We start from the raw sequence: 21,674 nt of genomic DNA, 5'->3' as shown, positions 1-21,674 counted from the left end.
GCCACAGCGTACACAGGGGAGGCTGCAGAGAGAGAGAGACACGCACACACGCACACACACACAGACACACAGACACACGACACACACACACACAGCACAACACACGCACACAGCACACACACACACACACACACACACACACAACACACACACACACACACACACACACACACCACGACACACACACACAGCACACACACAGACACACAACACCACAACACAGCACACACACACACACACACACAGACACACACACACGCACAGACACACAGACACACAGACACACAGACACAGACACACACAGACACACACAGACACGCACACACAGACACAGACACACAGACACACACACCAGCCCGTCCTTATCTGCAGCTTACAGCGGGGGGGGGGGGGGGGCAGCGGGGTTCCTGTGTTTTACAGTCAGAGGGTGCACACAGAGAAATGTGTTACATTTATACTCAACACCCAGCGTCAAGATCAGAGCAGAGATTCTCTGCACCCAAGTGGGCTTGTAGGCAAGGGAAGGGAGAGAGAGAGAGGGAGAAATAGAGGGAGGGAGGGAGGAGGGGAGAGAGGGAGAAATAGAGGGAGGGGGGAGAGAGGGAGGGAGGGAGGGAGGGGGGAGAGAGGGAGAAATGGGGGGGAGAGGGAGAAATAGAGGGAGGGAGGGAGGGAGGGGGAGAGGGAGGGAGGGAGGGAGTGGGGGGAGGTGACATTTAACACTGCTCCAGGTGCGTGAGGTTTCTCACAAATGCCAGGAGGTCACATGACCGGGTGCTGGAAAAAGGCGTGGCCTGCCGCAAGCCCCCCCCCCACCAAACAGGTCGCGCTTACATCATCCCTCAGAGATCTCAAACAGCCCCCAGCTGAGCCTGCGGCGCCACCCACGCTCTGAGTGACAGCGCTCCCGCCCAATCAGAGATGAACAGATAAGACCAGCACAGAGGGGGAGCTGGTGCCCTGCTGTACACAGGCACAGGGGCTTATGGGTAAAACAGAGGAAGGTGCCCATGTGATCACTGAACTGTTCAGCTTGTGAACGTTAAAATACCCGCTAGAATTTTAACAAGACAAAAAAAAACTAAAAACCACTGCATCTGAAAAATGCACCAATTACAACCATAGCACTTTAATAAGACTGATATGAGAAAACAAAAAAAATGTATTGTGCTTATAATTAAATTTAACTTGACCTTCAATGGTTTTCATTTCATTTCTATCTGGACCCACCATTACAGCCAGATGGGCCAAACCTGATTTACAGTAGAGCAGTGTCTGAGTTTTGCACCACACTCATTTTGCACCCTCCCCATCCCCAGCTTAACCCTCCCCATCCCCAGCTTTCATCCTGGAGGCCTCTAACATGCAAAGGGAGCACAGTACCTTCCGCCAACACCAATCCTGTACTTAATATGGCTGCAAAGCTTCTGCACAATAATATACCTCAACATACAGAATGAGCGGACATGATCACTCAGGTTAAAGCGCAGGTGTAGTGCAGTGCTACAGGTGTGTTCTCACATCACTGGGAGAGCCAGGCCAGAGAACGGGCTTTGGGATGCAGACAGGAGGAAGGTCACTGGGGAAACCAGGCCACAGAACGAGCTCTGGGATGCAGACAGGAGGAAGCTGACCTGCTGGTGATGTGATACGCAGTGGCTGCATTCTCAAAGCTCAGGGACACACTCCTTACCTTGCTGTGCCAATGTGGACCTCAGCATCCCGCTCTTAGACCAGATCTTTATCTGCCCATCCTCTCCAGCTAAACAATGCAGAACATTACACTGCATTACACTATTACATAGCATTACACCGTACAGGAACAATTACACAATATTACACCATACAGGAACACACACACACACACACACATACGCACGCACACACGCACACACGCACGCACGCACGCACACACGCACACACGCACGCACACACGCACACGTGCACACACACACACACGCACACACGCACGCATGCACGCACGCACGCACGCACGCACGCACGCGCACGCACACACACACACGCGCACACACACACACACGCACACGCATGCACACACACACACACGCGCGCGCACACACACACACACACACACACGCACACACACACATGCACTCGCTCACACACACACACGCACACACACTTTTTCCACAAACATACATACACTCTCACACACACACACAAACATACACGCACACACACACACACACACACACAAACATACACGCACACACACACACTCTCACACACGCTTTCCCACAAACATACATGCACTCACACACACACACACACACACACACACACACGCACATACGCACGCACACACGCGCACACACACACACACACACAGGGGGTACCTGTAATGAGCGCAGTCCCATCATAGTTCCAGCGCCCAGCCATAACAGCCCCACGGTGCGCCTCCACACTCTTCTCAATCCGGCCCGTCTTAGAGCCCAGGTGGAACTTACCTGCAGCACAGATACACCACAATCACACAGATACACCACAATCACACAGAAACACCACAATTACACAGAAACATCACACACACTTAAACCACAGAAACACCACAATCACACACACTTAAACCACAGAAACACCACAATCACACAGAAACACCACAATCACACACACTTAAACCACAGAAACACCACAATCACACAGAAACAACACAATCTCACACACTTAAACCACAGATACACCACAATCACACAGATACACCACAATCACACAGAAACACCACAATCACACAGAAACAACACACACACTTAAACCACAGAAACACCACAATCACACACACTTAAACCACAGAAACACCACAATCACACAGAAACACCACAATCACACACACTTAAACCACAGAAACACCACAATCACACACACTTAAACCACAGAAACACCACAATCACACACACTTAAACCACAGAAACACCACAATCACACACACTTAAACCACAGAAACACCACAATCACACAGAAACACCACAATCACACACACTTAAAACTCATTAACACTTCAACCATAATCATAACACACTTCAACCATAATCACACACACTTAAACCATAAACACAACACACTTCAACCATAAACACAGCAAACACACACACTTCAACCATAAACACAGCAAACACACTCACTTCAACCATAAACACAGCAAACACACTCACTTCAACCCTGTGTCCTTCCAAACACACACAAAGCACCATTTCTATTATATAGCCAGAGAACCTTCCACTGTAAATGTGATTAAATGCAAATATTCAGCCATTTATAATTTAAGACAACCTACAAGTTCCAAAATGCAAGCCTGTGCTTGTGCCTGATGCCTGAGCTGCCTGTGCTGGAGATGCCTGAGCCGCCTGTGCTGGAGATGCCTGTGCTGCCTGTGCTGGAGATGCCTGAGCTGCCTGTGCTGAGGATGCCTGAGCTGCCTGTGTAGGAGATGCCTGAGCTGCCTGTTTAGGAGATGCCTGTGCTGCCTGTGCTGGAGATGCCTGCGCTGCCTGTGCTGGAAATGCCTGCACTGGACAAGCCTGTTCAGCAGATGCCTGTGCAGAACACAGAGCCTCAGCAGTTTGCTTTGCTTCAGGCTCCTATCTGCAGGAGACAGCGTGTCATCAGGCATGGAGACAGTTATCAAACACACTGGCCTACCATATACTTAGTGGCTGTGCATATTAAAACATGCTGAATGCTCTATATAATTTCTGGTTGGTTAAAACTGCAAATCAGCAGACTGCTGCTGTCCCTGTTTCTATACTTGGGCTTCCCAAGAAAAGAGAACCAGAGCACCAGGGCAGGTAGTAAGAGCGTCTGTGCAGCTCGAGAAAAGAGTGAACAAACAAACAAGAGGAAAAGAAAAAAAGCGAAGCCGATTTTGTTGGCAGGCACTTTTGCAAAGTTCAGGCATCCACGCCGCTCAGAGTTAGAGCGTTATACTGAAGACGGTGCATTATATGAAATCCCAGTTTCGCATGTCTGCTTCTAGACCCAGCTGTGAGATCAGGAAGATAAAGATGAACCCACAAAAGGTCAGATATGACTTCACCACCCACCAGTGCTCTCCATCTGTGACTATAGCAATCTCACAGTCTCAGCCTCTGACACCTTCAGACAGTGTAGAACAGGTGCAGAAACAAGTAATATAACATTTACAGGAGAGAGTGCAGTCACTCCTCAGAAGGGTTTATCTGCATAAGATGGTGCAGAAGAAGAAAACTCAACACTGCAGCTAGGCTCACTTCTCCACATGCGTTCAGCCTTACATTGAAAAGCCAACAGTGGAGATCCTGCAGAAGACAGATGGAAACAGAGTCTCTGAACTGTGGCACTGGCACTGGTACGAGGCTGCAGATCCAACGGTCCTTTACATCATACCAGAACTCGCCGGTGTCTGTGTGTGTGTGTGTGTGTGTGTGTGTAGTGTGTGTGTGCATGTGTAGTGTCTGTGCTCACTCTGGGCCTCTAAAACAGAGCGCTCACTCTGGGCCTCTAAATCAGAGCGCTCACTCTGGGCCTCTAAAACAGAGCACTCACTCTGGGCCTCTAAAACAGAGCACTCAGTCTGGGCCTCTAAAACAGAGCACTCACTCTGGGGCCTCTAAAACAGAGCACTCACTCTGGGCCTCTAAAACAGAGCGCTCACTCTGGGCCTCTAAAACAGAGCACTCACTCTGGGCCTCTAAATCAGAGCGCTCACTCTGGGCCTCTAAATCAGAGCACTCACTCTGGGCCTCTAAATCAGAGCACTCACTCTGGGGCCTCTAAAACAGAGCGCTCACTCTGGGCCTCTAAATCAGAGCACTCACTCTGGGCCTCTAAAACAGAGCACTCACTCTGGGCCTCTAAATCAGAGCGCTCACTCTGGGCCTCTAAATCAGAGCACTCACTCTGGGCCTCTAAAACAGAGCACTCAGTCTGGGCCTCTAAAACAGAGCACTCACTCTGGGCCTCTAAAACAGAGCACTCACTCTGGGCCTCTAAAACAGAGCGCTCACTCTGGGCCTCTAAAACAGAGCACTCACTCTGGGCCTCTAAATCAGAGCGCTCACTCTGGGCCTCTAAAACAGAGCGCTCACTCTGGGCCTCTAAAACAGAGCGCTCACTCTGGGCCTCTAAAACAGAGCGCTCACTCTGGGCCTCTAAAACAGAGCGCTCACTCTGGGCCTCTAAAACAGAGCGCTCACTCTGGGCCTCTAAAACAGAGCACTCACTCTGGGCCTCTAAAACAGAGCGCTCACTCTGGGCCTCTAAAACAGAGCGCTCACAGCTGCCATTATAGAGAGACACGGCTCTGCTCAGCACTGTCTCTCCTGTAGTACCATGCAGCCTGGAAACTAGGAAGCACTTCACAAACACACAAAAATGCACGCACTGCACACACACACAAACACATGAATACATGAACACACATATGCAAACACTCTCTCTCTCATACACACGCACACACACACTAATACCCACAGCACAGAGCACTGGGTTTTCTAACAACGGGATTACCGTCAGTGCTGGTGAGCACGAAAATCTCGGCCAGGCCTTGCTTCTTGCCCCCCACGGTTTTGGGGAACCAGTGAAGGTCGACGGGGTACAGGTCATCCGGCAGTCTGACGACCAGCGTGGTCTCATTGGTCAGCAGGTTCCACCTGAATATCTGGTGATCTTCGCTGCAGGAGAACAGCTCGTCGGGCGTGGTCCAGCCCACGCTGCTGACAAGCTCCTTGTGTGTGCCGTCGTTAAAGAGAACAGCGACCGTGGCCAGGCAAGTCACATGGCATAACATTATTACAATATGTTACAATCTAACAGCACACACTCAGAAAACCCAAAGGTGCAATATCACCAAAAGGACTATTTACAATCAATAATAAATTAAATTCTTGGAATGGAGTCAACAAAGTGCCAGAAATATCCCTCAGAGATTTGGGTCCATGCTGACAGCCAGTCCACTTCAAGGTTTGACACATCGCGCGTTCAGAGATGTAAACACCTCTTACGTAAGCATTTGTGGCCCTTCGATTAGCTTGAACAAGACCTGCCAATCTCATCTGACTCATTAACAAGCTGCTTTCACCCACAGAACTGCTGCTCACTGGATGTTATTTTGTTTATTACACCATTCTCTGTGAAGTCTAGAGACGGTATGTGTGTGAAAGTCAAAGAAAGGCACCTGCCTCTGAGATGCTGGAACCACGTCGTCCGGCACCAACAAACAATCATACCAAGGTCAAAGTCATTTAGACCACGGGTCTTGCCCATTCTGATGTTTGGTCAAACAGGAACAAAACCTCTTCACCACGACTGCATGCATGCTTGAAATACTTTTTTCAGCTGCAGCAACGTGATTCGCTGTTTGGAGGAGCAGACTATTTAAGGAGGAGCGTTAACAAGCAGACGTACCTAATAAAGTGGCCACTGGCTATATCACTGATACAACAAGGAAACCGGTTACAAAATGACTCATTTAAATGCGCGGTTGATTTTACATTGAAGGATATGTTTAGGCTCCTTTAGGAGGGAGGTTTTCAGTCTCATTTTCGGCAAATTCTTTGATCTTCAGTGCTTGGTGTCTATTATCGATTATAGCTGGAACACAACAGGAAATAATACTCAAAGTTCAGAATATACAGTAATTATTTGCCTTCTAACATTATTTAAATTCGCTAATCTTTTTTAACACAACTGGAATAGCTATCTCGTCAAGTTCTCGTTCTAGAGAAATAGGTAACGTTAACGATTGGACTAGGCACACACTCATTACGTAGTTACGGTAATGTTCATCCATCTAAGCTTGTGTTCTATGGCTTTCAGTGCACCGTATTTTCCAGTCTTTTCCAGTTCAGAAAATCGCAGCCAGCCAGCGGGATAGATGACAAGAGTCCACAAGCCAAATATCTAACGGCCAAATACCTACCTCTGTAGCGCTGGGTAGCTTGATTGCTTGTTTTTCAAGTTGAGAAAATAATGCTTGGCTAGAAAGTAGACTAAGCAGTCTACCAAAGCGATGCAGCTAAAAATGTCAATGCATGCTAGACAGCTCCTCCTAACACATAGGATAAGCTATAAAATAGTATTGCATCTAACCATGCTAACGTCATTAGAAAATTTAACTGATGTTTAACATACCTGCCTTCGCCCGGTTCAATGCCTGTCTCTCAGATAAACATGCATCTCGTTGCTAGAGAGCTAGCCAGCCAATAGCAATGAGCCTTCTAATATGGACTGCAAGCTTTATTAGCTACACAGCCCCTAAGACATTCACAATCGGGTTGTGTCAAATACCAACACCTAAACCGCAAGAAGCACGGAAATTAACGTATCTAAATAATATACATTGCTGATTAGCTACATCGAAAAATCTGATCGAAATTCGAACAAAAAATAAGCCACTAGCTAATTAATTGAACGTTTAGCAATAAAACTAAATAAGTCACTTGCAAGTAGGCCAACGTTATCTAACGTTACCCACCTAACAGCGTGAAAGTTGCTTTTCTGCGATATCGCGAGATTTTACTGAATTGTGTTCTTTGCCAAGAATCAAACAGCTATCGCTAGATGCATAACGCATTTCTTAACTAAAACCCATATAGCCATTTAACATAGAAAGTCTTGTCATTTTCAGTTAATAAGAAGTGTTCAACTACCTAGCTAAATGCCAGGAACGGGTCTCCTTTCACTTCACTTGCGTTTCTAGGCAACAATTTAACACGTAAGTTGAAGAGCTAGTGACCACATCCAGCAATAATAAAACATTAACTTACAGAAATATTTTTTTATACATTAAAATGTTGTTTGTGGTGTTAATTGTACATATTACTTTCATCCAAATCTTGGAATATAACTCCAAAATTAAAACGATTACAGACTTGGCATCGGCCCCCTTTTTGAAATTTCTTCTTTTCTTGACCAGTGAAATTCCCATGCTGCCTTGCGCCACTTTAACGAATTTTGGTTCGACTGCAGCGTTTAGGCGCCATTTTCGACTGAGGAAGCCGTCTAGCAGTCTGACTTCAGAGGAGAAAGGACCGAGACATACAGAATTTTACTTTTTATCTCCCGTCACAGTCACGGATTGCTTTAAAGCGTTTCTTAAAAATTGAGAAAAAAAATCTGGATAACGCTACAGCTAAAATAGTTACGATCTGACGTTCAGGAAAAGGTAAACACTGCTACTTCACCTGGTCTATAAACTTCAAATGAAATAAACTTGATGGATTTTAGGCGTGTTTCGCAGTGGAAGTGGTTCACATATATCCACGAAGATATTTTAATATGTGAAATGTACTTTTGAATATGCCGTGCCTATATGTATGGCTTGGCAGCTAGTAGTTGCCTTTGTAATATTTATAACGTTATCAGTTCGCTATATTTCTTAGGAACCTGGCTTTGCACCCAAGTTGGCTAAATTAGTTAATAGCTAGCTAGGCTAGCAAACTATTTTGCGTTTATTAATTCGCCAACTCATTAACATTAAATAGTCGCGATTTAAACTAGCGTTAGCGCTTACATGTTATTTTTGAAATGTGACGTAACGTTTTGCTAGTTAGCCTGATTGCTCGTTTTGTTGACTCTCGCTATATAAACCTAACTGATCAGTGCAGTTAGCTAACGTTAACTGGGTAGTGAAGTTAGTGTTAGTTTATAAGGCCAAATAACAAAACCTGCTTATTACCGTTAAGTTACTGCCACAGCTATTCTAGCGTTTTTTAGTCCCAGCTCTCTTAATAACCTCATACCAGTCCCTTCTTTACAGCTAGCTTCTAAACTTTCGTTTCAGCACGTTTAGTTAACTGTTTTGGCTTTCTAAATGAATTGTTGCTTGCTAAGCAAGCAATTAAGTTAGCCAGCTGGTCAGCAAGTCCTACAGCTTGCAGCATATGGACTAATGCGGTGTGTTATTCATCACCATATAGCTTTGACATTACTTAATTTTGCATATCATCTAGCGAACGTTAGTTGGCTAACTGGCAAGCTCGTCTAAAAACGGCTCAATACTAAAGATTTAAGTGGTAACGTTAACTTGCTACTTTGTAGCTAGCTAATCAAATGAACTTTTTGACGTTCTTTGAAAATAACCTAGGATTGGAACCCGCAAGACTCGATTTGGTTAGGCAAAGATGCATGTATTTCTAGCTCGTCGTTCGTACTATTTATGAGTTCTGTCTTTCGTTACTGACAGCGCGAGACGTCACCATTTTCCGTCTTTGTAATGTGCTGGTAACGTGACGCTTTGTCTGATCCGCGCAATCGACTTGTCAGTTCAATTCTGCTTAAATGAAATCAGGAGAAGCCATGTGTAGCTGTTTGTTAGCCAGTTATCGCAAGCTGGCCCATAAACGAAGTTGTCCTGCACAGTGGAGAACTTTATTACTTTTCTACTTTGGCAACAATATCGGGACGCGTCAAACTAAGTGTGGAGGCACAAATAGTTTTCCACAATCGATACATTTTGAATGTAAAGCGTTGCCGTTTTAGTGTCGAGATCTGATGTTTTTCTTCTCCAGTGTGTTCAACGGGTGACAGAGGTCCCCCTCATTTTGTCAAAAAATAAAATGATCTGTGGCTATTACCAACTGGATTATCGCAGAACACCTCCTCGGGATGGCTGGATCACGGAGGACGGGTGTAAGGGTGCTCCTCGTTGACATGGAGTCAGCGGGCTGGTGTGGGGGGTGGACAAACGGCGCTCTTCGCCTCTCCTCGGATTTATCTGTGCATGTTCCGAATGTCCTCTTCAGGTCGAAACCATGCCATCCAAAACGACGAAAAGCTCCACTGCCGCCAGGCAGAGGGGGAAGGGGGCGCAGGCTCGGGATGACTCGGACGAGGAGCTGGATGTACCCCCAGCAGAAACGAACTTAAATGGCCAAGGAGCAACACCGACAAATGGCAAGTAGCGATGGGTGTTTTGATGGCTGAGTTTGCATCTAAATGAGCGGCTACATTGTCTTGATGACTTTGTTGTTGTTTTGCTGTATTTTGCCTCATCATAATAATGTAGCTAGCTGGTTCCACTTTAGGCGGTTTGCTTTGCTAGCAAGCTCGTTCTTTCCGTGCGTTTATTCACATTTGGCTGGATCGCTAGCTAACGTTAGCTGGGAATCGATACATGTCTCCGGTGATTTTGAGCTGATTATTATGGTGGCGTGTGTGCGTCTGTTTCAAATTAAGCTAACTTTATTTAGGACCGAGACTTGATTTAATATTAGTTTTGGTGCTTTGATTTGGACTTTGCCTCGTATATTTTACATAGTGAAATGAATGGACTGGTATTTTGTGTGTCTTTTGCGATAAAGGTACATAATTTGACTTGGTCCTAGAAGTCATACTTAGTAGTTTTTTTTTGTCCTCAAGAGAATCGGCTGCAGTCCTTTCGGTCTATTGTGGGAAAGAGTCAGTATTGGTTATGTCAGGATTTCAGTACATTTATTTAAGCAATTATTTTAACTTTGATAAGAGTATTAATTACTGATTTCACAAAGCAGTGTAACTTTATATGCAAAATAGCTGCTGTAAGTGCAGTGTTCTAAAGATGGTGGCATTGTTAATGTTAAATATCTGTGTACAGAGATTATTATGACAAATATAATGCAACCTGTTAGCCGACTGAAAAAGTCATTTTTGATAAAATAAAATTTTCCTTCGAAAAAAAATGTTTAACTAAATCTAACCAGCCTGTTCTGCAATAATAATGTGTTTATTAGATTAATATTGTAGTTGATGAGGGAGTATTTCTGAAAGTAACCGCGTCCTGGTGCTGTTTGTTTTTACATTGTGAACAAAGAAAAGTGACTGCTGTAATTTAACTTCCGATCCTCCGCGCTGGCTTTGTTCGCTCCTTCTGACCATCCACCCTGCGTTTTGTTTGTTTGTTTTTGCGTCTCCACCCCTCCCCCCAGCCCCGCTGCCTGCACCTAAATATAAATGATTCTGTGGTCTGAAAGTTAAACTTTTCGCCCCAGATGCCGCTCCGCGGTCGCCCGTCGAGGCGGTTGATAACCGAAGTTTGGAGGAGATTCTCGGTAGCATCCCTCCACCCCCGCCCCCAGCAATGACCAATGAACCGGGCGCTCCTCGCTTGATGATAACGCATATTGTTAACCGGAACTTTAAATCATATGCGGGCGAGCAGGTACTGGGGCCTTTTCACAAGGTATGGAAACAAACGCCCGAACTAACGTTCACGTGTGATTTACTTATGAAGTACGGCTTTATCATTATTTATATGCAACTCTCCAACTCGCAAGATGGAGACACTGCTGTATTTGCTAATGAAGGGCTAAAGTTTTATATTTATTTAATTGTCTGAGTAGGTGAAAACTTAAATATTTGATGTTCATTGTGCTTGATTAATTTATTTAGAACATCAAATGTAAAAAGATTAAAGAAAAATGTTAACATTAGTTTTTTTTTACACTCCTCCATTTTGAGGCAGTTTTCTATTTTTACACCAGTGGTCTGGTGAGGTTGATACTGTAAAAATGCACAATTTCTGTGGCAGGGTAATTTGTGCCTGGTTATTTTTTTTTAAATATTTAGTTTTGTTTAGATGGAACACAGGTGCAGAAAATAATTGCTTGTGAAGTATTTTTTATTTTATTTTTATTTTTTAACACTGGAGAAAGTGGTGTGATTTCAATGTGCTGAAAATAGGCCTGATAAAGTTTATGGTCCTGCAGAATATTGTCTTCCTGAGGAGATGTTTTATATTTTTATTAATTTTTCCCCGTTTTCTCCTCTAGCGCTTTTCCTGTATCATTGGGCCGAATGGAAGTGGAAAGTCCAATGTGATAGATTCCATGCTCTTTGTGTTTGGGTACAGAGCTCAAAAGATCAGGTCCAAAAAGCTCTCTGTGCTCATACACAGTTCTGATCAGCACAAGGACATTCAGACATGCACTGTGGAGGTGCATTTTCAGAAAATTATTGACAAGGTAAAAAAATAAAAACACACTCATGTTATAAATATTTGTAGACGTGATACTCGTCTCCCTAAAGGCCTTGTGTGACAGAGGGGGTTCTGGGTAATCTGAGTCTTACTGTACGGTGGACTGCATGGAGGGGATTAATCTTGCTGCACACGGTGTGCTGTATTTTTATTAGATTTTTTCTTTCTTCCCACCTATTTTTAATATTTTATTTTTTTTATTTTAATTTTATCTCTACAAAAAATGAGCTCCTTGTTTGTTTACCTGATCTTATCTCAAAAGTTTATCTGGTGCATTTAGGACAGTGGTGTAAATTTGGTAACCTTAAAATTAAACCTGTTTAATTAGTTCCTTTTTTTAACAACAAACAACAGTTTTTGCTGACATCAGATTTCACTGTATGTAGATGTCTTTGAAATAAATAAATAAAATTTATTTGGATACCCATATGAGAGATATTTTTCCATATTGAAAAAATGGGGAAAAATAACATTTAGGCATTTAATGTATTTAATAAGTGAAGCTTTGTCCATAATAATAATCCACATTAATCCAGATAATTTAATTGCATACAGAGAAATCACTTCTGTCTAAAATTCGAGCTTTAAAGAATATTTATGTTTTTGTCATGTGGCTTTTTAAATATTTGATATTCATCTTAATGAGACCTAGCCCATCTCCCCCCTGGTGAAATCATTATTCTGTGGTATTCTGAGCACGAAGAAAACATGACATCCTCTGAGGCTCAGGCTTGTACTTTTGTGTCATTTATTTTTATTTTTTTTATTTGTGTGGTTGTGTAAGATGGAAATATCATAAAACCAGTTCCCTTACAAGTACACAAAATACAAGCATTCATTGGCTAATGGATTTTAACATTTCCTTTTTTTATTTAAATTTTATTTATATATGTATTATTATTATTTTTTTTTTTACACCCTTTTTATAGATGTTGGCCTACTCAGTATATACAGATTCTGTGTAGTATGCTAAAAACAACAAATAATTTTGGGCCCGTGGCATGTTTCCTAAAGTGTAAATTTGAGCGTGTAGTTTCGGATGCTCTCTGACTCTGTTTCTCTTTGTCGGGTTTGAGTCTTTTGAACTAAACTGGTGCACTTGTGCCCCCTCGTCTCTGTGCAGGAAGGAGATGAGTATGAAGTCATCCCCAACAGCAAGTTCTGCGTTTCCAGAACAGCCAGCAAAGACAACTCCTCAGCCTATCAGATCAGCGGCAGGAAGGCCACCTTCAAAGATGTGGGGATTCTCCTGCGCAGCCACGGCATTGACCTGGACCACAACCGCTTCTTAATCCTACAGGTAAAATAATTAATAAATAAATGATGCTGCTAGATTGCTGGTTTGGGAGTGAATGAGTAGCTGTTTTTGACAGGCAGGATAAGCTGTGGAGGAGGAGCCTGTCTGAGCGCTCACAGCCCTTAGACTGCTATAGCAGCGCATCATGGTTTGCAGTTCTGCACTAAAAGGTGCAAATCATTATTTGCTGCTTTAGAATTTTAAGGGGAAGGCAGAGGCGCTCTCTCTCTCTCCGGGATGGGGGCGAGCGAAACGGGGGGTGTTCCTCAGCAGTCTCCCCTTCCCCGCCGTAGCAGCAGGTAAATATTGGTGTGTGACAGAACCCACCCAAACCCCAATATTACTAGTGCTGCTTCAGTGTGGCAGGGCCCATCACCTGCTAACCAGCCCACCGGCCACTCGCCTGTACGCTCGTGGGGGGGGGGGAGGGGGCGCGCTTTTTGGGGCGTGTCTGTTTATGGAAGGATAGACGCGTGTTGGCGGTTGTTGTGTACGTGTGCGCGCGTGACGCACTGCTCCGTGACAGCCTGTTCGTGTGGATTCGCTTCATTAGTGCCTTCTGGGCTGCCCTCCTGGACATCACGACTCCGCAATCACCCTCTTTCCCTTTCTCTGATCTGCGTTTTCCTGACCCCTCCTCTTCTTAAAGATGGACAGGCGCCTGCCTCACCCGCAGCTCTCCGTACAGCGGGGCCTGGAGCTCAGCCATTGGCTCTAGGGTCGTTTTTCTCTCTTCCCCTGACGTGTGTCCTGTTATGTTTAAGTTGTCCCTCTCAGTCTGTTACTGCTGAACATTTTTTAGCTTTTTAATTTTTAATTTAGTTATTTTACATTTTCTGTTTTTTTGGAGGCCTATATGTCTCTGAATAAACTGTGAATGCTTGTGTTGTGCGCTGTGTTTTACAGGGTAGATGAGTGGTCTAATTGTGTGTGTGTGTGTGTGTGTGTGTGTGTGAGTGAGACACTGGGCTGGCAGTGTGGGAAACAGTTCTGTGGGCTGGAGTGTGTGAGAGTTAAAGCTTTATTTAAGCACAGCTTTGTTCTCTCTCACTACAATATTTAAGAGGGAAGAAATGCACTGTATGTTTGAATTGCCATGTGTGTGTATTCAGTACAATAGAGTACATTTTAATGTACAAAAATTAACTACTGTAATTAACTACTTTAGTTTTCCCTAAATCCACTCTGTTCACACTTGAGTGTGTAAAGGCTTTCACTCATTTAAAATTAATTCATTTTGAATTTCATAAAAGTTCTATATTGCAATTCAGGAGCTATACATTTATTTTATACCTTTACTCAATGACAAATAAATAAGTAAATTAAATAATGATTTAATTATTAAATAATTAAGTTAACTTTTTTTTGTTTTTTATTTTTGTTCATTTAAGCCCATACTAAAATGTAATCATGTTTTCTACTCTTAGTTCAGCATGATGTCACCATTACACACACACACACAGTTAATTATTACGGCTTGCTTACTTTTAGTAATATGGAGTATTTTTCTTGGAGCACAAAGTGAGTTCCTCTCTCCCCAGTGCTTCCATTTCACCATTTCAGGACTAAAGTGCATTTGAAAAGTTGCAGTGCCAAAGATTAAATTCAATGGGAAATAAATAGACCTGCTGCCTGGTATTCAGGCACAGATGCGCAGGTATATTTACAGATTTATTCTCACTCTGCGGCTGTTGCTGTGCAGAGATGTTCAGGTGATGAAATCTGTAGTGTGTGTTACCACTCTACACGTATGAGTATAAAATCTAAATATTTTTGCAGGTTTTCTGCTATAGGGATTGTTTATGCAAATGTTACAATTTTCATTGTAATGTAATGGCTGTGTTTTTCGCAAGTTGGGGGGGAGGCAGTAAATGGTGTGTTTGTGATGTTTTGGGACATATAGACACAGTAAATGCTGTGTGTGATGTTTTGGGGTACAGAGACGCAGTAAATGGTGTGTTTGTGATGTTTTGGGGTATCATATATACTGTAACTGCTGTGTGTGTGTGACTCCTCTATGTATGTGTCTGTGTGTGCATGTGTATGACTCCTGTGTGTGTGTGTGTGTTTATGGCTCCTGTATGTATGTGTCTGTGCGTGCGTGTGTGTGTGTGTTTATGGCTCCTGTATGTATGTGTCTGTGTGTGTGTTTATGGCTCCTGTATGTATGTGTCTGTGCATGCGTGCGCGCGTGTGTGTGTGTGTGTTTATGGCTCCTGTATGTATGTGTCTGTGTGTGTGTTTATGGCTCCTGTATGTATGTGTCTGTGTGTGTGTGTGTGTGTGTGTGTGTGTATGGCTCCTGTATGTATGTGTCTGTGTGTGTGTGTGTGTTTATGGCTCCTGTATGTATGTGTGTGTGTGTGTGTGTGTGTTTATGGCTCCTGTATGTGTGTGTGTGTGTGTGTGTGTGTGTGTTTATGGCTCCTGTATGTATGTGTGTGTGTGTGTGTGTGTGTTTATGGCTCCTGTATGTATGTGTCTGTGTCTGTGTGTGTGTGTGTGTGTGTGTGTTTATGGCTCCTGTATGTATGTGTCTGTGTGTGTGTGTGTGTTTATGGCTCCTGTATGTATGTGTCTGTGTGTGTGTGTCTGTGTCTGTGTGTGTTTATGGCTCCTGTATGTATGTGTCTGCGTGTGTGTGTGTGTGTTTATGGCTCCTGTATGTGTGTGTGTGTGTCTGTGTGTGTGTGTGTGTGTGTTTATGGCTCCTGTATGTATGTGTCTGTGTGTGTGTGTGTGTGTGTGTGTGTGTGTGTTTATGTCTCCTGTATGTATGTGTCTGTGTGTGTGTGTGTTGTGTGTGTGTGTGTGTGTGTGTGTGTGTGTGTGTGTGTGTGTGTGTGTTTATGGCTCCTGTATGTATGTGTCTGTGTGTGTGTGTGTGTGTGTGTGTGTTTATGGCTCCTGTATGTATGTGTCTGTGTGTGTGTGTGTGTGTGTGTGTGTGTGTGTTTATGGCTCCTGTATGTATGTGTCTGTGTGTGTGTGTGTGTGTGTGTGTGTGTGTGTGTGTGTGTGTGTGTCTATGGCTCCTGTATGTACGTGTGTGTGTGTGTGTGTGTGTGTGTGTGTTTATGGCTCCTGTATGTATGTGTCTGTGTGTGTCTGTGTGTGTGTGTGTGTGTGTGTGTGTGTGTATGTATGTGTCTGTGTCTGTGTGTGTGTGTGTGTCTGTGTGTGTGTGTGTGTGTTTATGGCTCCTGTATGTATGTGTGTGTGTGTGTGTATGGCTCCTGTATGTATGTGTCTGTGTGTGTGCGGTGCAGGGAGAGGTGGAGCAGATCGCGATGATGAAGCCTAAAGGCCAGTCTGATCATGACGAGGGCATGCTGGAGTACCTGGAGGACATCATCGGCTCCTGCCGGCTCAAGGAGCCCATCCAGACCCTGTGCTGCCGCGTGGAGCAGCTCAACGAGCAGCGGGGCGAGAAGGTGAGCGCCTGGAACCACCTGTGTACACCTGTGTACACCTGCGTGCGCCTGTACACACCTGGGCCCTGCAAAACAATCGTACACTGGAAAAAACACTTCCACTCCAGCTTCTCTAGTAAGAGCAGAATCATTTCCACCTTATCTACTGCACTGTTGCACATGTCATGGGTAAGTGTACATGGCTGTAGCTGAAGACTCTGCATAGCTGGCTAGCTGTTGAGTGCTCTGTGGGGGGCTGTTCAGCCTGCTTGTTTTAAAGATCTGGGGGGGGGGTGTAATCATTAACTGCCGTTCTTTGACTGGAGCGGAGTGCTCCTGGTGGGGTGGGGGTGTGGTGGGGTGGTGGGGTGCTGTTTAATATTTTTAAGAGCTGCCCCAGCCCAGCCCACAGTCTCTGTGACCTGCCTCTCCCTACGGAGCACAGAGACAGAATCCTGTCCTGCCTCCACAAATCTGTGTGCAAATGATCACATTGTGGGCATTAAACAGCTAAATGTGCCACATTTATTTATTTATTTATGGCATGTGTTGAAAAGCCAGACCTACTTTAAATGTTTTTGAAAGTTCTAGGGCAGTGGTGGCAAAGGCGTGGGGTGGGTTTGGTAGATGATTGACAGGTTTTAGAGGAATTCTGAGCCATTAATCCTTGCAGGGGGTTAGTGCTCTAAATTATAATATGCAGGATGTGAATGCCACTTCCTCCCTCAAGACAAAACTGAGTCTTTTCAAGTTGTTAAAAAATAACTTTTATACTTATAAAGATATTGTAGCATTATTGGTACTTGTGTATCATTTTATATTTTCAGTTTATGAATTATGTATTTGATTTTAGCTGGAGTTAGTTTATGGGCAGTAATTGTTTTGCTGAGAAAGACATCTAGCTCTTGATATCTGTCTTCTGAGGTAAATCGCTGTACATTTTAAATGTGAAATATTTGGGCCATAATAACTTGAGTTTTATTGGATTCAAATTAACAGATGAAAGCTTTATTTATAACCCAGGTCTTATGTCATTTTGTTCCAGTTTTACAGGAACTTAAGCTGTGGATTTTTTTACTGTGATTTCGGATCTATTCATGAGCACATTTTATTTTATTCCATTTTTGTTTTATGGAACCCTATTTTCAGTTTAGTGGTGCATTATTTTTTGTTTGTTTATTTTTTAATTTTATACAATTTATTTAATGTTAAAGGATGGCTGCCTGTAGACACCAGTTGTGTTCAGAGTGTGGGCGGGGTTTGTGAGGTCATATGCTGGGCGTCTCCCTGGCTGTCACTTAGGCTCCTCCCCCTCAGAGAGGCTGAGATTATTTTCAGCTTGGCTGCGCTTGCATGTCAGATGAGCATTGGCTAAAGGCTCTGAGTCAGAGACGCAGCCTGATCCTGACTCCTCCTCCTGCATGGCAGCTGAACCGTGTAAAGATGGTGGAGAAGGAGAAGGCCGCTTTGGAAGGGGAGAAGAACGTGGCTGTGGAGTTCCTCACTCTGGAGAATGAGATCTTTCAGAAGCGCAGCTACCTGTGCCAGCATTATGTGTGAGTACCCTTCTGCCTGCACGTGTGAGTACCCTTCTGCCTGCACGTGTGAGTACCCTCCTCCCTGCACGTGCGAGTACCCTTCTGCCTGCACGTGTGAGTACCCTCCTCCCTGCACGTGTGAGTACCCTCCTCCCTGCACGTGTGAGTACCCTCCTCCCTGCACGTGCACGTGTGAGTACCCTTCTGCCTGCACGTGCACGTGTGAGTACCCTTCTGCCTGCACGTGCGAGTGCGCTTCTGCCTGCACGTGCGAGTACCCTTCTGCCTGCACGTGCACGTGTGAGTACCCTTCCATGTACACGTGTGAGTACCCTTCTGCCTGCACGTGCACGTGTGAGTACCCTTCTGCTTGCACGTGATTTTTCCTGCATTGAAATGTCTTGGGCATTGGACTGCCTTGGTGTTTTTTCATGCCACCTGTAGGTGAAATCCCACGCAAAAAACAAAAACAATTAGAAGAATGATCTGTGTGTTTATTAGTAAAATAGCCTACTGTTAGACCTACTATTAACCATCAACTCATTGAATGAAGAACTAAGTAACTAGCTATATCAGCACCAGTCCCCCGGTCTAAACCCCCCACAGAAATTAAATGCTTCTGGAAAAAACATCACCACTGTTATCTATTGGGTGGCCATAAGACAGCCAATCAGCAGTGAGGCCTCGCAGTTTCCATGTGATTGATAAAAACACATCACATGGAAGCTGTACGATCCTGCTGCTAATTGGTTTATCAACACCCAATAGATAAGTGCTTACATGTTTTTTTCTCCGGGAACATTTCACACGGCCTCTGTGGTTGTTTACTACTGCTCCAAGTATAATTAAAGAGGAACAGAAAGGTAATACACCATATGGTGGCGAAGAGGGTTATTGCATTTGATAATTATCGTTGTGGCATATCGCCCAGCTCTATGGGAAAACGAAATAAGCAGCGTATTACCCTGTTATTTTATTCATCACCCCAGCGTCCATTCCTTAGCTGTGTCTCTGGTAATGCTGAAAGCAGGCACAGCCATGGCTGCAGGCACTGAAGTACTCACTCCTTTGTGCTGTTTGCTTTAGCCTACTGATGGCCCCAGCAGGAAACCTTGTGGCAAAACTATGATTTTATGTTCTTGGCCTGGCCCCAGTGTTGGGAAATAGCTTTTCCCTATGATGTTTTATGTCTCATCATTTACAGTATGTCAAACTCTAGGTTGTTGTATGACCTTATTTCTTATACAGACTAAATTAATTGACTTAAATTATCAGTAATAAATTGATGTTGGTGTGTCCCTAATGGAAACTTTATTTTAGGTAATGACTCATTTACATGTCCGCATCTGCTCCAAGCTTTTAGTTGCAGAATAATGGGTAAACCCTACCCTAAAGGTTCAGGGGCCGTTTGACTTTAGCACGTTAGCTGTTTGGCTTTAGCACGTTAGCATGTTATGTTTTTTCAGCCACGACCTGCAGAAGAGGGTGACTGAGAAGGAAGCTGAGAAGGAGAAGATCCAGGAGGACAACAAGGAGCTCGCTGAGGAAAACGAGAAACTTGCTGAGCAGATGAAAGTCAAAACCCAGGACCTGAAAAACGTGGAAAAGTATGACCTTTTCATCTCAGCCTGAGATTCACATCGGCGTTTTCTGATTGAGCGGTTGGGTTGTTCACAGGGGTTGTGTTTGCACTGCAGTTGGGTTCGCAGGGGTTGTGTTTGCCATGCGGGGTGTCTTGGCGGGTCTTTGTGGGAATTCTGTGGTCCAGTGGGCTGGATGGCACCTCTGCTTCTGCGCTTCATTAAATCTCCTAAAAGAACCGTTTTAATTTCTCAGAGGCTCTGTCTGCTGGCTTTGCCCCAGCGACAGAAAGCCTTTTTTTGTCATTCAAACTATGGATGGGCAATACGCCCAAAAACCCAGTTTGGTTCCCCCTGCGGCCTCTGCCAGGTGTTTGGGAGATACTCCGTACATATAACAACATTACTGCTGATGTGGACAAAAAACAGTAATGATAACAATTTTTTAAAAGGTTTTTGCTATTTTTAAAAACTGTATTATTGTATTTGTCCTTGGCTGTAATGATCAGCCTGTTCCTTCAGGAAACATTGGGGCTGGTGACTCAAAGACGGGGGTGTACACATGTTAATATTAATTAATTCTGTTTAGTTATCGCAGCTCATTTCTGTTATGCACTGACACCATTAAAGCATCCTAACCCTGGAGTATTTCAGGAGAGTTATCGCCGCCTTAGGCCCTGCTGATGACATGCCTAACGGCTCCCGTGGGTGACAGGATATTTTGGGGCTAATACTGTGCGGTTTTACTGCAGTTCTGCATCTGTATAATCACAAGATCACCAGTCACTATTGGTGGAAATATTACTGCTGCTCAGGGCTTTTCAAGGCAACCAGCGCTCATTAGCATTTTAGCTGGTTAGCAATCATGCCCATCCCAGCCTGGCTATTCCGTCTGCTTAAATTTAGGTTGAGAATGTGTTTCAAGGATGAAGTTGTGCCAGTGTTGCTATGAAATATCGCCCACCCCTCCTGCAAACTCTACATTGGCCTGTATATAGACAGTGGGAAATTTGTGCATATGTTTCAGATACTACATAATCAGTACGTTGCCCATCACATGTACGTAGAGCCAACCTCTCTTCTTGGGCTTTGTGTGATCAGAAATGGCCAATGTTTAGTGGGCCATTTTAAGTGGTTTGACTGCTTCAGGTTGCTTTGGTTTTCTGCACTACGGTTCGCTGTATTAATGCTCTTACGCACAGGAAACTGGGGAAGCTGACTAAGTTCATTGAAGACCAGAAGGAGAAGTTCACCCAGTTGGACCTGCAGGACGTGGAGGTGCGTGAGAAGCTGAAGCACACCAAGACCAAGACCAAGAAGCTTCAGAAGCAGCTTCCGAAAGACAAGGAGAAGGTGCGTCTGCAGCCGGCTGCCTGAGCCCAGTCAGCCCTGTTTAGAGCCCAGAGCTTAGGCAGTACTGTCCTCTGGGTCAGCATGGAGACTGGTATAGCAGATACAGGCCTGTCCTCTGGGTCAGTATGGAGACTGGTATAGCAGATACAGGCTTGTCCTCTGGGTCAGCATAGAGACTGGTATAGCAGATACAGGCCTGTCCTCTGGGTCAGTATGGAGACTGGTATAGCAGATACAGGCCTGTCCTCTGGGTCAGTATGGAGACTGGTATAGCAGATACAGGACTGTCCTCTGGGTTAGTATGGAGACTGGTATAGCAGGCCTGTCCTCTGGGTCAGTATGGAGACTGGTATAGCGACAGGCCTGTCCTCTGGGTCAGTAGGAGACTCTGGTATAGCAAAAGGCCTGTCCTCTGGGTCAGTATGGAGACTGGTATAGCAGATACAGGACTGTCCTCTGGATTAGTATGGAGACTCTGGTATAGCAGATACAGGCCTGTCCTCTGAGTCAGTATGGAGACTCTGGTATAGCAGATACAGGCCTGTC

The 21,674-nt window shown here is 44.5% G+C and overlaps 2 protein-coding genes across 8 annotated transcripts in view; one reads left to right on the top strand and one right to left on the bottom strand.

The window, feature by feature from the left end:
- ift80 (intraflagellar transport 80 homolog (Chlamydomonas)) overlaps positions 1–7,898 on the bottom strand; it is a 62,051-nt gene extending 54,153 nt beyond the window's left edge. For 2 of the 6 annotated variants that reach the window (XR_010324657.1, XM_064303168.1), the window contains exons 1-6: positions 7,126–7,462; positions 6,500–6,585; positions 5,503–5,726; positions 2,358–2,468; positions 1,694–1,762; positions 1–22 (exon numbers count right to left, since the gene is read on the bottom strand). The exon at positions 1–22 is cut by the window's left edge and continues 88 nt beyond it. Coding sequence is in view for 5 of the 6 variants with exons in the window: in XM_064303168.1 (XP_064159238.1) it covers positions 1–22; positions 1,694–1,762; positions 2,358–2,468; positions 5,503–5,726; positions 6,500–6,534 (461 nt within the window). In the remaining variant the exon portion in view is untranslated. The other 4 variants (XM_064303169.1, XM_064303171.1, XM_064303173.1 and 1 more) reach the window with 4 other exon arrangements.
- Positions 7,582–21,674, top strand: part of smc4 (structural maintenance of chromosomes 4) — a 30,236-nt gene continuing 16,143 nt past the window's right edge. The window contains exons 1-9 of one of the 2 annotated variants that reach the window (XM_064303167.1): positions 7,582–7,708; positions 9,738–9,888; positions 10,962–11,152; positions 11,742–11,933; positions 13,071–13,247; positions 16,514–16,678; positions 18,086–18,213; positions 19,662–19,802; positions 20,978–21,128. In XM_064303167.1, coding sequence (XP_064159237.1) covers positions 9,747–9,888; positions 10,962–11,152; positions 11,742–11,933; positions 13,071–13,247; positions 16,514–16,678; positions 18,086–18,213; positions 19,662–19,802; positions 20,978–21,128 — 1,287 coding nt within the window. In that variant the 5' untranslated portion in view covers positions 7,582–7,708; positions 9,738–9,746. Of the gene's footprint in view, positions 7,709–7,991; positions 8,159–9,737; positions 9,889–10,961; positions 11,153–11,741; positions 11,934–13,070; positions 13,248–16,513; positions 16,679–18,085; positions 18,214–19,661; positions 19,803–20,977; positions 21,129–21,674 lie in introns of those variants that run through there. The other variant, XM_064303166.1, reaches the window with a different exon arrangement.

This window comes from Anguilla rostrata, chromosome 12, assembly GCF_018555375.3.
Source record: "Anguilla rostrata isolate EN2019 chromosome 12, ASM1855537v3, whole genome shotgun sequence".
In the NCBI taxonomy this organism is placed as follows: Eukaryota; Metazoa; Chordata; class Actinopteri; order Anguilliformes; family Anguillidae; genus Anguilla; species Anguilla rostrata.
Note: the sequence above shows the minus strand (reverse complement) of the source record. Positions and strands in the feature narration are given on the sequence as shown.